We start from the raw sequence: 15,838 nt of genomic DNA, 5'->3' as shown, positions 1-15,838 counted from the left end.
TTTAAAACCCAAGCATCGATGTTTTACCACAGGTTTACAATAAAAAGTGATACATTGATCATAATTAATTAATTTATGTCAAAATTGCACATTAGTCACTCAGAAATAAATTACCGTTAGGTCTATTTCACAAAAGAAAGAGGACACACTTACTTCTTCAGTCGCGTCTGTTACTGTTTATCTGGTAGTTACAGGACATATTTACATCACATTTAGAAAGAATGATAATTTCTACAAATATATGCCACCAAAAATACGACCTGAGGAGCTTTAGCACTCTCTCGACTCCCATACAGATATTTTCAGTCAGAGAAACAGAGGAAGCTCCCGAAAAAAAAGTTGCTTTATTTTATGATAGTCCGGTATAAAGAGACGAGACGTAGGCTACTGACAGATCAAATAAAAACATGACTGTGATAGCCTTTATGATTGGTCTGATTTCTTCAAGCGTATGTTTTTTTACTATGCGTATCTTCAAGCGTTTACTATGTTTACCATGGTAATGGTTAGCGCGCATAGTCTTTTGCATCACAAACACAAGGCATTCAAACATGAACGCGAGTTAAATTATTTTAAAAGTCTTTAATGCTGACAGAATCATCCGGCGCTGCCGTCTCCCGACTCAGGTAAACTCCGCCTCTGTTCGTAACCACTCCTCTAGCCCGAGCTGGCCCGCTCTGGCCCAAGGTATTCGACGGGCCAGAAATCCTGGCCGTTGGCCCCGACCAAGCCCCGGAAGTGACAGTGGAAACGCGACTGGCCCTGGCACGCACTAGCACGGCCCGGCCCTGGCCCGACAGTGGAAACGCGGCTAATAACTCCATTTATCACACGCTTTAATCTCTGAAACTTTGCGGACCTTTTACATTCACACATTACACACTCCATCAAAGGTAATATCTGAAAAGGCATTGTATTGGCGCTTTAAAATAGTGTCACAATGCAAGAGAATCTTATTGAGGGCAAAAATGCGACCTCTTTTGTTTTAAGATTCTCCCTATCATGAAACAGAGCTTTAAAATGCTGCATTGCCTTGAGAAGGCAAGCTCAATATCAGTCTTTTACTTTTCATTTCCATGTACTTACGTTTTGAGAGCTGGGCCTGGTTAACCCAGGTGGGTACTTGGGTATGACCCTTGCATAAGCAACCAAGTAGTCTGAGACTGTTTTTCCCATCCTAGGATAGGTTTTGTCTTTCAAAAGCCCTCAATACAGTCAGATCCCCTACTAGCAGCAGGTCCCCGTAGAGACCCGGATCTGCGTAGGTGAGGAAGGTTGAGAGCGAGAAAAAAGAACCACTAATAATATACTGAGGCTTAGATCACCTACGCCAAAGCATTTTTTTCCTGCCTGGGCAAATGAGCTTTTTATTTTCCTTTCTGAAATCATTGCTCGTCACGCCACGTAGACGCCGCCGGTGAATGCCCTGCATGCTAAACTGTCTCTTGATCCCTTGGTCTGTCACAGACTGTCGCATTCAGCAAAGCAGGGCTTTAAAGCGTGTTAAGATGGGAAGAAAGACATTTTTAAACATAACAAACATTCATTAAAGTCAACATGAATGGCAGACTTAGTCTAAAGATCTAGACATGAATGGAAGACTTAGTCTGCAAGACTCAGACTCATTTTTAATTGTCCATTTATTTCGAACAATTATATAACATGAACAAAATCATTTAATAGCTATAAAACCCCAGCTTATATCAAAAGTCACATTTAGCTTGTTTGGGGGTCAGTTTTTTTAAAAAGAAGGAAAAAAATAAATAAATGAATACTTATATTCTCAGCAAGGATGTATTAAACTAATCAAAAGTGACAGTAAAGACATTTATCATGTTTTGAAATATTATTTCAAATAAATGCTGTTCTTTTGAACTTTCTATTTACCAAAGAATGTTTGACAAAAATATTAAGAAGAACGACTGTTTTCAACATTGATAATAATAAGAAATGTTTCTTGAAATCAGAATATTAGAATGATTTCTGAAGGATCATGTGACAGACTGGAGTAGTGATGCAGAAAAGCGGCTTTGACATCACAAGAATGAATTACATTTTAAAATATATTAAAATAGAAAATGGTTCTTTTAAATTGTAATAATATTTGACAATATTACAATCCATGATCTCTAAACAGAATGGAGGGATGTTGGCTGAAAGTTAAAGGGATTAATGATGTCAGCTGAGAAGGAAAGTTGGCAAGTTATTTTGCTGAAAGATTATAAAGATAATCATTTTGAATCAACATGCACCAGTGAATCGTTCACAATGAGACCATGAACATGCATTAAAAAGGTAAATAGGGTCAGTTCTGATTTCATGTTGACTTTGAGCATTCATTAAAGGGTTGAATAGACTGATTCGAATGACCCATCATGGCTTCTTTGATGTGCATGTAGAATAAGGTGATTCATAGACAACAGAAGCTAGAGATCATGAGTTCATGGGCTGCAGTCTACAAAATGCTTTTTCTGCTTCAATAAGAATGTTCAAATGTATATAACCAAGGTTACAGTTATCAGATATTATAGTAATTTCATAATAAATTTCACTGTATTCATGCAGTAGTTATGAGCCATGCACACAGATTTTCGCCCTAGGTTAAACATTTCATTTCAGTTAGACTTTATTTAGTAACACTTTATTTTACAGTGTCCTTCTTACATATGTTACATGTACTTACCATAGTAATAACAATACATTATGCATAATTACATGCAACTAACCCTCAACCAAATCCTAATCCTACCCTAACCCTATAGTAAGTACATGTAGTTAATTAATATTACTCAGTACTTAAATATATAATTACACTGTAACAATGACACCTTAAAATAAAGTGTAACCCTTTATTTTAAGGTGGTGTAGTTACATTGTACTTACTCAGACTTAGTTAGTACTTACTTACTCAGTACTGAGTAATATTAATTAACTGCATGTACTTATAGAGTTACGGTTAGGGTTTTGTTTTAGGGTTAGTTACTTGTGATTATGCATAATTAACTTATATTACTATAGTAAGTAGATGGAGTAACATGTTATTACGTCACAAATTAAAGTGTTACCTTTTCTACTTCAGACGTTTAATTAAATGTGTTACTTGCCATTTCTTTGTAATTGTTTGTGAAAATTTACTAGCAATTTCAGAGTGAAAACTGTTTCCAAACCTATTATTTTTTTAGTGTAAATGGGCAGTTCTTAGGCAGAATAAACTGCAAAAAGGACCAAACGTGACCCTAGATCACAAAACCAGTCACAAGTCGCACGGGTATATTTGTGGCAATAGCCAACAATACATTGTATGGGTCAAAATTATTGATTTTTCTTTTATGCCAAAAATCATTAGGATATTAAGTAAAGATCATGTTCCATGAAGATATTTTGTAAATTTCCTACCGTAAATATTTGAAACATTTACTTTTGTGAGTGAATGCAGCACAATCGCGAACATCAATGGACAACTTTAAAGGCGATTTTCTCAATGTTTCGATTTTTTTGCACCCTCAGATTCCAGATTTTCCAATAGTTGCATCTCTGCCACATATTGTTCTATCCTAACAAACCATACATCAATTGGAAGCTTATTCATTCAGCTTTCAGATGATGTATAAATCTCAATTTTAAAAAAATGTACCCATGTGACTGGTTTTGTGATCCAGGGTCACAAATATCAAAAATACTCTTACACAACTCTAAGCACCTCTGTGGCATAATAATTTGTGCTTTAAGACCTAAATCACACCGGGTGGCATATCAGTCAAATAGATGCCAGGCAAGCATCTCCACAACCTGTATATGAGGTAAAGATGAATAAAAGTACCCTGTTTGTGGAAGCACTTGAGCACCCGCTGCCCGGGTTGATGCCATGACAACAGCTGTCGGCCACAGCACTGAAGGTGCCGCACATCCGTACCGAAATAAGAGCCCTCCTGCCCTGTGAAGTGTTCAGCATCTCTCTATGGGCAGATCGCATGCTACGTGACTCTGGTTTCAAGTGGATTTTCAAAGAGAACAAAAAGAGGTTGTTCGCTCTTTATGGGCTTAATGAGTCACACACTGTGTTCAGTGTCTGAGTGTTACTGCTATTGTGCTGTTCAGATTGGGGTGCTTGAGCAGTGGGTAAAGGATTTTTAAAGGACACCCCAAAGAGTTGCATCCTATGGAAGCTTGTTTCCACTACTGAATAAAAGTAAAAAAAAAGGTAATTGCGGCTTTTTATCTCACAATTCCAAGCTTATATCTCACAATTCTGACTTTTTCCTCAAAATTGCAAGATATAAACTCACAATTCTGAACTTTTTCTTGCAATTCGGACTTTATAACTTGCAACTGCAAGTTTATATCTCACAGTTTTGAGAAAGAAGTCAGAATTGCCAGTTTATATCATGCAATTCTGACTTTTTTTCCTCAGAATTGCGAGGCAAACTCACAATTCTGATAAAAAGTCACAATTGCAAAATCTAAACAAAATTCTGCGAGTTAATATCTAAGATCTCACAATTCAGACTTTATACCTCGCAACAGCGAGTTTATATCCCACAACAAATCTGTAAAAAAAAAAGTTCGAATTGCGAGTTATAAACTCTGAATTGCAAGATAAAAATTCAGAATTCAGAGTTTATATCTGACAATTCGGACCTTTTTTCTTAGAATTCTCTCTGAACTCGCTATTGCAAGGAAAAAGTCAGAATAGTGAGATAAAAAGTCATAATTACCTTCTTTTTTTATTTTATTCCGTGGTGGAAACAAGCATCCAAGATGTGACTCATGCATTCTTAATACCTCTTGAGGCTCAAGCTAAGCTAATTCACACACTGTTCAGCACTAAGTTGGTTAAGCCTCCACTCCACACGTTCATTGGATTAATTTCAAGGGCATGTCAAAAATATAAACCTGGTTATTGTTAATTATGTGGCACTCTTTCAAAAATGGAGGACACTTTTAGTCTTTCTAGCTCTATACTGTCAAGGTAAGAAGTGTAAAAAAACAAGCATTTGCAATGGTCACACAATTAAAAGTACAATTAGTTTAAATCTTTCATTCATTCCAACTCAGAAGCATTGATTTGGTAAAATTAGCACTTTTTCCACACCATTCACTGTTCACCTGTGAGCTTTAAAGGTGAACTAAGTAACTTTTTTTACCTTAACTGAACAGCTTCGGAGTCATTGGAATGGTTATATTACTTATTTCGGGTTGAATGGTGGTCGTTTCGCACCCCCCTGGTGCCCGTGAGCGGAAAATACGCACTTGCAACTTTGAGCCGGCGGGCCGCCGGCCGCCGCGTCAGGAAGTCTCGCGTGATATCAGGTCTCGCGATGTAAACAATTGCTTTACGGCCAAAAGAAATCTGCTAAAATGCTGTCATTATTGCGCTCCCTCACGCTGTCCGAACCCGAATGAAGAAGACGTTTTAAAGAATGTCCCATCTGCTTTGATGTCGTTGATCTATAGCCTCTGGTGTCTGAGAATCACCAACGAGTTTTTACGACAGTGTTGTCAAATATCTATTCCGAAGCTGTGGGGGGAACTCTAGAGAGAAACCTGCGAGCAAAAAGCGAGAATACAGCGAAGAAATCCCGAAGCTACTGAGTGCTGCTTTAACAGTTGTTTATAAAAAACATCTTCTTTTTAAACAGATGAAATACACGGTGACTGATGCCCTGGACGCGATTTTATTTTATTTTTTTCAGAATGTCGGGAGGGGTAAATCAAGCATTACTCGGCCTGAAACTCTGGTAGTCTAAGCATGGCTTAAGGGGTAAAAAAATACTTACCGGTAATGATATATTTAAAAGTTTTTACCTATATATTTTTTTTTTGTCATGCCTTAAAATAGCTTGAATGTAACTCTACACCCTTGCCTCATTTAGTATACGCGATTCTATGAATATGCAAATGAGCCCCGCCTCCACTCACTCACACCAGCTCAGAGATCCACTCGTTGACGATCACACGGTGACCTGATTGGTTACAAGGTAGTTTGTGACATCAGAAACACCAGCGATTTCAAACCGCGTTTTTGAGACTGTCTTTGGTTCACTGCAGTTTTAAGGAGAAAATACTCAGCAATGATGTTGACTTATGATTTTACACGTGGTTTGTCTTAAATTAAAAACACCACACAGACATATAAACAACATTAAAAGCTTGATTTTCACCACAGGGGGACTTTAAGAAAATGATTTTTGCAGTGTAAAACACATTGTTTACATCTGTATTATAGCAGTGCCTTCTTGTGATCGAATCACTAAATTGGATACCAATACCAGATGCTAATGAGACATTAGCCTGTTTCTGTATTGCCATCTAGATTTTCTCATGCTGTTTTTTTTTCTTCAAGCATGAATCGATTTCAGAGCTTTTCCTACTGCATAACCAGCATACAACATGACAGGCAACACAAAGGTCCCTGACCACTCACAAAAAATAATGCCAGAATGTCTTTTGCTGTTTCCTCCTCAACCATGACAGCTAAAATGGCATCTAATTCATTTTGAACACTGATCACAGTATCCAGCTTCAGTTTGTCTTGGTTCTTTCCTGTCAGACACATCTGTCTGATACCATTATTTCAGATCTATTAAGCATTTGAAGAGAACACGTTCAAAGAAAGTCACAGACCTGAACTTTCCTTCAAAAAGTGACCTTATAGTGATCCTGCAGTGTCTTTGAAGCCGTTTTGCTGATCGAGGACATCTTGCTAGTGTGAAATCACAAACTCCAGTGATTCATATATCCTGCTGTCACACAGTGTGCTGCTGAATATTTGTTTCCACATAAAAGATAACGAGATCATTGTTATAAAAACAAATCCGTAAATCACTTTGTCACATGCAGTATGGACCCTATATCCCAGCAAGCAATAGCCGTCATTTCACCGTCTAGGTTAACTATAGACCCGATATAGTCCGGCTATGATTGACACACTTCTAGACAAAAAAATAACCTTAAATTTGGTTACATGTCGTTTTTACCCAAATAACTTGCGAGATGTATGATATTCCATCATGTAAGCAAAGTCAACAGTGACTACAAGGTGTTTGGTTTCATTTGTTTAACATGTTATCTAATTGATGACTAGTCTATTCTTTGGCTATTAGACGTCTATTAAATTTTCACTAACAGCCCAAATTTTGCCTTGTTCTAGACATCAGGGCTGTGTTTGGATGTCTATTAGATGTCTTTTAAACACAAAATTGCTTGCTGGGATCTTACACCCGGCGCAATGCAGCGCCAAGCGCGACGCAAGTGTTTTTTGCTAGTTTCAGCCCGACGCAGTTATCATTTTCACGTCCTGCGCCACGTTGTTTAATTAGCAAATGCATTTGTGCCCATTTGTGCGCCCATGGGCGTGCTGGTCTGAAAACGAGGTGTATTCTGGCGCATTGTTGGCGCGTTGCTATTTTGAGGCAACAGACTGCGCCATTGACCAACTGAAACCTGGTCTAAAGTCAATGGTGCAATATTATTATTACTTTTGGTTATTTAATGAGCGCGTTAGTAATGTGCGCCTATAGGCGGGTCCACAACGCGCGTACATTCTGCTTATTAAACACACAGGGACGCACACAAACATACCAAATATTTAAAATAAAAGGATTACAATGTAAAAGATTATTATTGTGTACATAAAGATATGGTGGAATCCGGCTTGTCCCGTAGATGGTCTGCTTGCGCGCTTTAACCTCGCGCACGAGCAGTTCCTTTGCTCTCTGGAGACGTGTTCGGTCTTTCCACTATCAAATTAAATAGCCAGTCTGCCATGGCGCGAGCCCAACTGGCATTTAAAGGGAATGGGAGATGAAACTCTGATTAGTTTAACGCACGTAAATCCCAAAACACACCCATTACTCATTAAGAGAACCCTTTTAGATCATGCGCCTGGCGCGCCGACCATTTTTCCCATCGTTAAACTAGCAAAAGTGGATTCGGACACGGCCTAAGTGACCATGCGCTTAGATCGTTAAAATAGGGCCCAATATATGAAATGAAGCAGAATTGTATGAGTGCAATAAACTGAACATGAGTACACATAAAATACTTTGGGATTTTTTTTTTTAAAGACAATTAAAAAAATGCTACAATTAAGTGTAGAAAATTAAAGTTAAATCGACAGCCCTGGCCTTAGTATACTCAGCTTGCACCCCCAAAATTTGCTTGGAGCAAAAAGAAAATTTTAGAATTAATTGCCATTCTATACTTGCCTTGCACCCAGCAGTGTGTGTGTGTGTGTGTGTGTGTGTGTGTTGATTTCTATGTTCCCTCTTAAACCCAAGGGTGAGTTCATTAAAGCCATCTGAGCTTTTTGCATCTCTCATCCCTCCTTTATCTCGCCGCTTTAATGTCTTCTAATAGATGATGGTATATGAAATGCCCATTCTGTTTAGAGGAGATTTTTTTCACTGTTTGAATACTTTCTCCAGCTTAATATGCAGAGACATCTAGGATAAATAAGCCATTTGTAAGTTGATTCCCTGGAAAGTGTAAACGCTGCAACTCTATCAAAACAGTGCTCGGTTTGTTTAAGTATCCCAATAAGCCTCATACAGTGATACTGACTTTTTGACTTTGCAACCATTTAGAAACTCCACAGACACCTTAGCAACTGCCTAGCAACACCTTAGCAACTACATAGCAACATGGCCCAGCCATAGGCAACAGAATATTAAAGACACACTAAGGGAATTATATTAATAACAACTTAAATGGGCTATAAAGAATGTTATGTATTCATTTCTTCTTGTATTGCCAGTGTGTGAACAGCTTGTAACAAAAGGTAACATGAGATCCACCAATAGTCAAGTCAAGTCACCTTCATTTATTATAGTGCTTTTAACAATATGGACAGTTTCAAAACAGCTTTACAGTGATAATAGGAAATTAAAGTAACAGAGCAAACCATGCAACATCAATTCCTGATGTACAAAATCAAGTGCCATCCTGCATTTTTTCTTGTTCGAGAAGCCGTTTCAATCGGATATACGTGACAATTGGGGAAGAAAAGACAACCACAACTTCCTTTTCAGGTCAACTTTAAATGGGTGGCAATACCCTTAAAAAATTTATATAATCCTATCTACAGGAATATTTCCTGAAGAAAATGAACCATTATTTTCATGTCCTGATAATGTCACAACTCTATGCACATGCACATGTAAATTCAGCTCTAGAAGTCCCATCGCTGTTTTTACACGTTGTAAACTGATCAATATTCGTCATACCATGTTTTGAGTAGAGGAACCTAACCAATTGATTGAATATTTATCCTCTCCAAAAACATCAAGCTTCTCCAAGCTGTAAAAATTCCACTAAAATGCACAGTCACACACCTTGACGCTTGCCAATTATTTAGCATTAACACTACGGCATTATCCCTCCTGACATTATGTGTGTCCCTTACCTGTATGTGCATATGCATGCATTAGAGTCATGATGTGCAATTTAGACAATTATTTTAAAACCCATCCTTATGCATGGTAGGAATAATAATGATTAAAGTCATTACTAGAGGCTAATTCCCCTCGGAGTGTCTGAAAGGGGGCTCAGTAGCGCAGACGTCACTGGAGAGATCATCACCTGCCGACCGGACAGTGCTTTATCTGACAAGATCTGAGCGAGTACTCTGTCTAGTAATGTGTGCGCATCTCAGACAAACACAGAACACCTTTGTGATAGAATATCTCATATAATATGGGCTCATTTATCTGAATGCATAAATATAATCCTGGATATAAAATTATGAATCCAAATGTGTATATATTTTGTATACAAAATGTGATATACACAATTTATAGTTATTACTACAGTAGCTATAATGTGTAACAAGGACATTGTAAAATATAGTGTTACCCATGTTTGTGTGTGTGTGTGTATATATATATATGTGTAATATATATATATATATATATATATATATATATATATATATATATATATATATATATACAAATCTGCATTATAATATAAATATAATTGTACTTTTTAATTTTTTTCATTTAGATTCATAGCACGATATTCCGATATTTAGCATATACACACATCATAATAAATCGAATATATAATTTAATATACAAATATATGCTAAATTCTGAAATTATGTTTCTATTAATGCTAATATTATTCTATATTATATACTATATATAAAAACTCCATCAAGGTTGTTGCAACAATCTATAGAGATATTCTCAATGTTACTCAAGTTGGGGATATTGAATTTAATTTTATCAATCAATAAATTCCACTAGAAACAAACCTTGTTGTATTATTTTAATGTAATACTGTGAAGCTGCTTTGATACAATCTGTATTGTGAAAAGCGCTATACAAATATACTTGACTTGACTTGACTTGACTATATGTAAACTAAAATGGTAAGCTAAAGGATGTGTAGGAAACTCAGAAGCGAAGATCAGGAGACTTGGTTGTGTCTTCAGCAGGATTCTTTATTGAGAACACGAGCTGTCGGTATCTGCAGTCATCAGGTCTGACTCTGACAGTCCTTAAAAGTGTTGACTTTACACACAGCCTTTGAGATGACCACTAAATCGAATCATCTAATGACAATAGAGGTAATAACCCCCGACTGAAGATAATGGTAGCCCCCCATACACATCACATGGTCACAAGAACTAAGAGTGATCATTCACACATAGTTTGACTCTCAGTAGGAAGATCAAAGACCGACAAAACCCCTTCAGTGGAAACTATATTGAATCTAATCAGTAAATTGATGCCATCATGTTCACCTTGAATGCTCAATACAGTGTAGTTCACCTTAGTTTTTCATGTGATGTTATGTAAGGATGTACATATTCTTAAATGTAATCATCTGTAATCCTACAGATGTATTCAGATTTAGAACAATATAGGTAGAGGGGGAAAAAAATCATGATTATATATATTAAAGGTGAACTAAGTAACTTTTTTTACCTTAACTGAACAGCTTCGGAGTCATTGGAATGGTTATATTACTTATTTCGGGTTGAATGGTGGTCGTTTCGCACCCCCCTGGTGCCCGTGAGCGGAAAATACGCACTTGCAACTTTGAGCCGGCGGGCCGCGTCAGGAAGTCTCGCGTGATATCAGGTCTTGCGATGTAAACAATTGCTTTACGGCCAAAAGAAATCTGCTAAAATGCTGTCATTATTGCGCTCCCTCACGCTGTCCGAACCCGAATGAAGAAGACGTTTTAAAGAATGTCCCATCTGCTTTGATGTCGTTGATCTATAGCCTCTGGTGTCTGAGAATCAACAACGAGTTTTTACGACAGTGTTGTCAAATATCTATTCCGAAGCTGTGGGGGGAGCTCTAGAGAGAAACCTGCGAGCAAAAAGCGAGAATACAGCGAAGAAGTCCCGAAGTTACTGAGTGCTGCTTTAAAATGTTTTGATAATTATAAATACAAATGTATATTTTTATATATCACTGAAAAAAATATACTGGTAGTGCTAAAAATATGAATATATAAATGTAGGTTAAATTCTGAATACGTTGCTATTAACCAATATCTAAATGTAGGTATATCACTATATATTTACTTGCTCTGCAAAAATATATAGATAAATCCTTATTAAAGCTACCAAACTGATTCAGTCAAGAGCTGTTGTTTTATTTGTCTTTTGTTTGATTAACATTAGTGAAACATTAGTGAGTTCAGCAGGTTTATTCGGCTGCTGTCGCTTTAAAGGACAAGTTCGGTATTTTACACTTAAAGCCCTGTTTACAGATCGTTTCTGATGAAATAGAACGGTTAAGATTAAAATTTGGACACATGCTGCTGTCCCGAGAATTTTAGGTTCCCCCCTGTTTTTTGAATAGAGAAAACGTTGATGTGTTTGGTCACTTCTAAATTCATTGCTGTTAGATACCATTGAATATACTGGGCTAAGCTAAGTGCTATCAAAGTGTCACCGCGCGCCAGAGTGATTAAGTGCACGCACTGAGACGAGAGAGGTATGTATCAACTCGTCTTAGTTAAAGGACAATTCCGGTGAAAAATGAACCTAGGGGTAAATAACACATGGTTACCGAGTCGATCGTTCCCTGGGATGCGTTTTCATGAAAATCATAATGCTTATAACGCTTATATACTAGCGTTATAAGCTAATCTGTTTTTAGAGATAAAACTCTTTACATTCGATTTTCATGAAAACGCATCCCAGGGAACGATCGACTCGGTAACCATGTGTTAATTACCCCTAGGTTCATTTTTCACCAGAATTGTCCTTCAAGGGAATAACAGTTTAATATGAAAAAACGGTGGAGTATCCCTTTAACCGTTCTATTAAGTGTAAAATACCAAACTTGTCCTTTAAGACCTGACGCACGACGCGGATCTGACATGCATCCGATGTTCTCACATTTCTTTACTTATTTAAGACTGTGCTTTCAAGGATACTCATCAACAACGGCATTTTGACATAATTTTGTGATTTTCTGTCCATTCCAGTGTGAAAGAGAACTCAATGCGTTACTGGTGTGTGAAGCGGCTTTCTGTGCATGTGTTTTGGGTGAGATAACAGTTCTCTTTGGCTGCTTTTGATTGGTTTAAAAGCACTTGAATGAATGATAGCGTGATCGTATAATGTAATGTTAGCCAAAGGATGCCAGGAAAAAACGGATGCTGTGTTATTTGCGTTAAATATTTTTAACGGGATAAAAAACAAATTAAAAAAATGGGTGCAAAATTAACACGTAAAAATATATATATTTAAATAGCATAAATCTGCAAAACAGCATTGTACTACTGATGAATGATGTTCTTTAATACAATAATGGTGTTACGTGGTTAAACATAGCTTTTATTCCCAAAAATGTGAGTTGTAAACACTAGCTCCTTTATTCTAATCCACACAATAGGCTCACAATGTCATTGCTGCAAGAATGTTAAACCTCTAGCCGCTTTCTTTGGTTTTGTATTTCAGTTGTATTTAAAAGATTTAAGTATGGACTTATGGGTCAGCTGGCATAAATTCCTCTGGAGCAATGAGATTCAACCTTTCCCTGAAAGCTAAAAGTAGTTTATATAACATTTTTACACCTCAGCTTCTATTTGCATTTGAATTCTAATGGATGAGAGAGAGCACATATAATATTTGTGTTGTTTATTGCTTTTGGCATTTGTTTAGATCCAATATAGCAATATAAAGAAACCACATATTCTCTAGAAAACTCAATATTTGATTTAAATTGGCATTGCTCTTTGACTGTCTTTGGAGTGAGAATATAGTGTTGATTGCCAAGGGATGGTCAAATGTGTGAATAAGAGATACAAAAATCTAAACATATCTGTTGCAAAAAATATCTGGTAACATTTATTTGGATTGTCCACTTTAGACATTTTACTAACTATAAGTACCAGTTATTTGACTATTATAGTCTGTCTGCTTAATATCTGCTAACACTTTATTTTTGATGCTCCCCCAACAGACATTCAACTGACTACAATTAACTTTGCAACTACATGTTTACTAAAACATGTACTACAACAAACGTATTCTACTAACCTGAACCCTAACACCTAATCTTATCTACTACTCTACTGAGAGTTAGTTGACAATAGTTGCAAAGTTACTAGTAGAATATCTAAAGTGGACTATTGAAATAAAGTATAACCCATGGATGTAACATTGCATCTTAAAGAATGTGCTTTTCCATTCGTATCACATTGATCCTGGCCAGTTTTGAGACCAAATGGTTAGGATGTCTGTAGCTATGCATGGATGTCACAGTAAAGCCCAGTTTGCGGAAAATGGAAATGGCCGCGGTCTGTGGGGAGCTGATCTCTACGACCACCCGAGAGAGTCCCTGCTCCTTACAGAACTCTACGGCTGTCTCTACCAGCTGGGTTCCCAGACCTTTCCGTCGCTGGTGGAAGGACACGATTAACTGAAACACCTCCGCTGTCGCCGCGTCGTCTGCGTTCCAGCCATCCTTCGAAACGCCCCCCTTCTCACCAACTACAGCCAGCAGCCCGGACACTTTCCACTTCCCGTTCACCTCCACCTCCGCCACCCACAAATGATTCACCTGGTTATCCAAGAACTTGGCCTGAATATCTGCCATTTCCACCTCCATCTTCATCTTGAGGAAGCTGTCGTAAATTTCGTGGCAGCAATAGTAAACCAAGCAAGCCCAAGCTCCTCCGAAGAGCACGGCCTGGAAGTACGAGCTCCCTCCGAGCACATATCCGGCCACGGAGACGCTGAGGGTCACGCCGATGTGGTCCGGATGACTCATGGCTTTGAAGAAGGCTGGGTAGACATGCTCCAGAATGCCAAAGCGGAAGAGAGAGACAATAGCAGACTTATCTGCGGGCTTGTAGGGCCGGATTACACTCTGCACTGCAAGAGAGGAAAGAGACAGGGATTCAACTGGATGCTGACTGAACGTCTGCTGAAAGTCATGCAGATTTACAGGCAGAAGAAGGAAAGTGCAGAAAGAACCCTTGTAATTAAAACCAGGGTTATTATCCTTAACTAAAGCTAAAACAATAATAAATAAATATTAACTGAAATAAAATAAAGCATAATACAACTTAAACTTTTTTTTTTTTCAGCACCAAGGCAACATTTCTCATTTTAATTTAGTTTAAGATGAACTAAATAAACTAAACACTAAAACTTAACACACACACAAAAAAACATATTTAAAAAATAATAATAATAAATATGACAAAATTACTAAAATTTTTACTAAAATTAAAATGAAAACTGAATATAATATAAAATCGAATTAAAAATATTATAAAACTATATAAAAATAGCTTATCAATGATATTTAAATAATACTGATTAAAACACATAAATCGTACACATCAAAATCATGCGTTTGTTTGTGTTTCACATATTATCACCTGAAAAGAGCATTTGAAGCTTCGAATTTGCACATGCAAAACATTTCAAACCCCCCCCCCCCCCTCCCCCACACACCCCAAAAAAATAATAATCTAAATTCGATGTGATTCTGTGAAGAAAAAAATAATTTCATGTGTATTTTTCATCAAAACGTTGTAAAGAACAAAAGAAAGACAAACAAAATACTCTATCATTTGAGAGAGAGAAAAAACTGAATTAATTGGAATAAATGATTTACTATTGGAATGTCTGTCATTTGTGAACAATCAACAAACTTCATACATTATAATAAAGGAATGTTTCACATTTAGGAAACATGTCGTCTGGTGTGAAGCAACACCTCTGAACTTACAACTCACAAGCAGACTAGCAGATGTATTGTTCCACAACACTGCAATTTGTAATAATTCACCAAAACGCAAGCTATTCCAGTTCTTGCTAATTGCATTAGCGTGAAGATGCACCTGCCACCTTTGAGACACCTCGCACAACACATTCCTATAGAGAAAATGTTCACTTACAGCTAGTCTTCTGTACCATCGCTGCTGCTTGCTGCACTTCTCTCTCAAACGCTCTACACCTCCTTTCTTCCTCACTCACTCTATGAACTTTAGCCACGGATATATTGGGACAAATACCCATTATAGGGCAGCTTAGGGGAAGAAATAGTGCATGTTAAACACACACACACACACACACACACACACACACACACACACACACACACACACACACACACACACACACACACACACACACACACACACACACACACACACACACACACACACACGTGCATTGGAATTCCAATGTTTTATGGGGACTTTCCATAGACATAATGAATTTTATACTGCACAAAATGTACATTTAATCCCAGACATAACCCTCACAGAAACTTTCTACAGCTTTAATCATCATTTAAATGATTTATAAGCTGTTTGAAAAATGTCCCCGCAACGTATGGTTTACCAGGATCACACA

At 37.3% G+C, this 15,838-nt stretch overlaps 1 protein-coding gene across 1 annotated transcript; it reads right to left on the bottom strand.

Annotated features, from left to right (window-relative positions):
• Window positions 1-13,637: 13,637 nt before the first annotated feature.
• On the bottom strand, window positions 13,638-15,499 carry LOC309480233 (putative N-acetyltransferase 8B; the record flags this gene model as incomplete). The annotated part of the gene is made up of 2 exons (XM_082144643.1): window positions 13,638-14,344; window positions 15,379-15,499. 2 exons carry the CDS (start codon window positions 15,497-15,499, stop codon window positions 13,638-13,640), a joined length of 828 nt encoding a protein of 275 aa, XP_082000769.1.
• Between the last annotated feature and the right edge of the window lie 339 nt (window positions 15,500-15,838).

This window comes from Leuciscus leuciscus, assembly GCF_965113295.1.
Source record: "Leuciscus leuciscus genome assembly, chromosome: 18".
In the NCBI taxonomy this organism is placed as follows: domain Eukaryota; kingdom Metazoa; phylum Chordata; class Actinopteri; order Cypriniformes; family Leuciscidae; genus Leuciscus; species Leuciscus leuciscus.
This window is presented reverse-complemented; position numbering and strand designations above follow the sequence as displayed.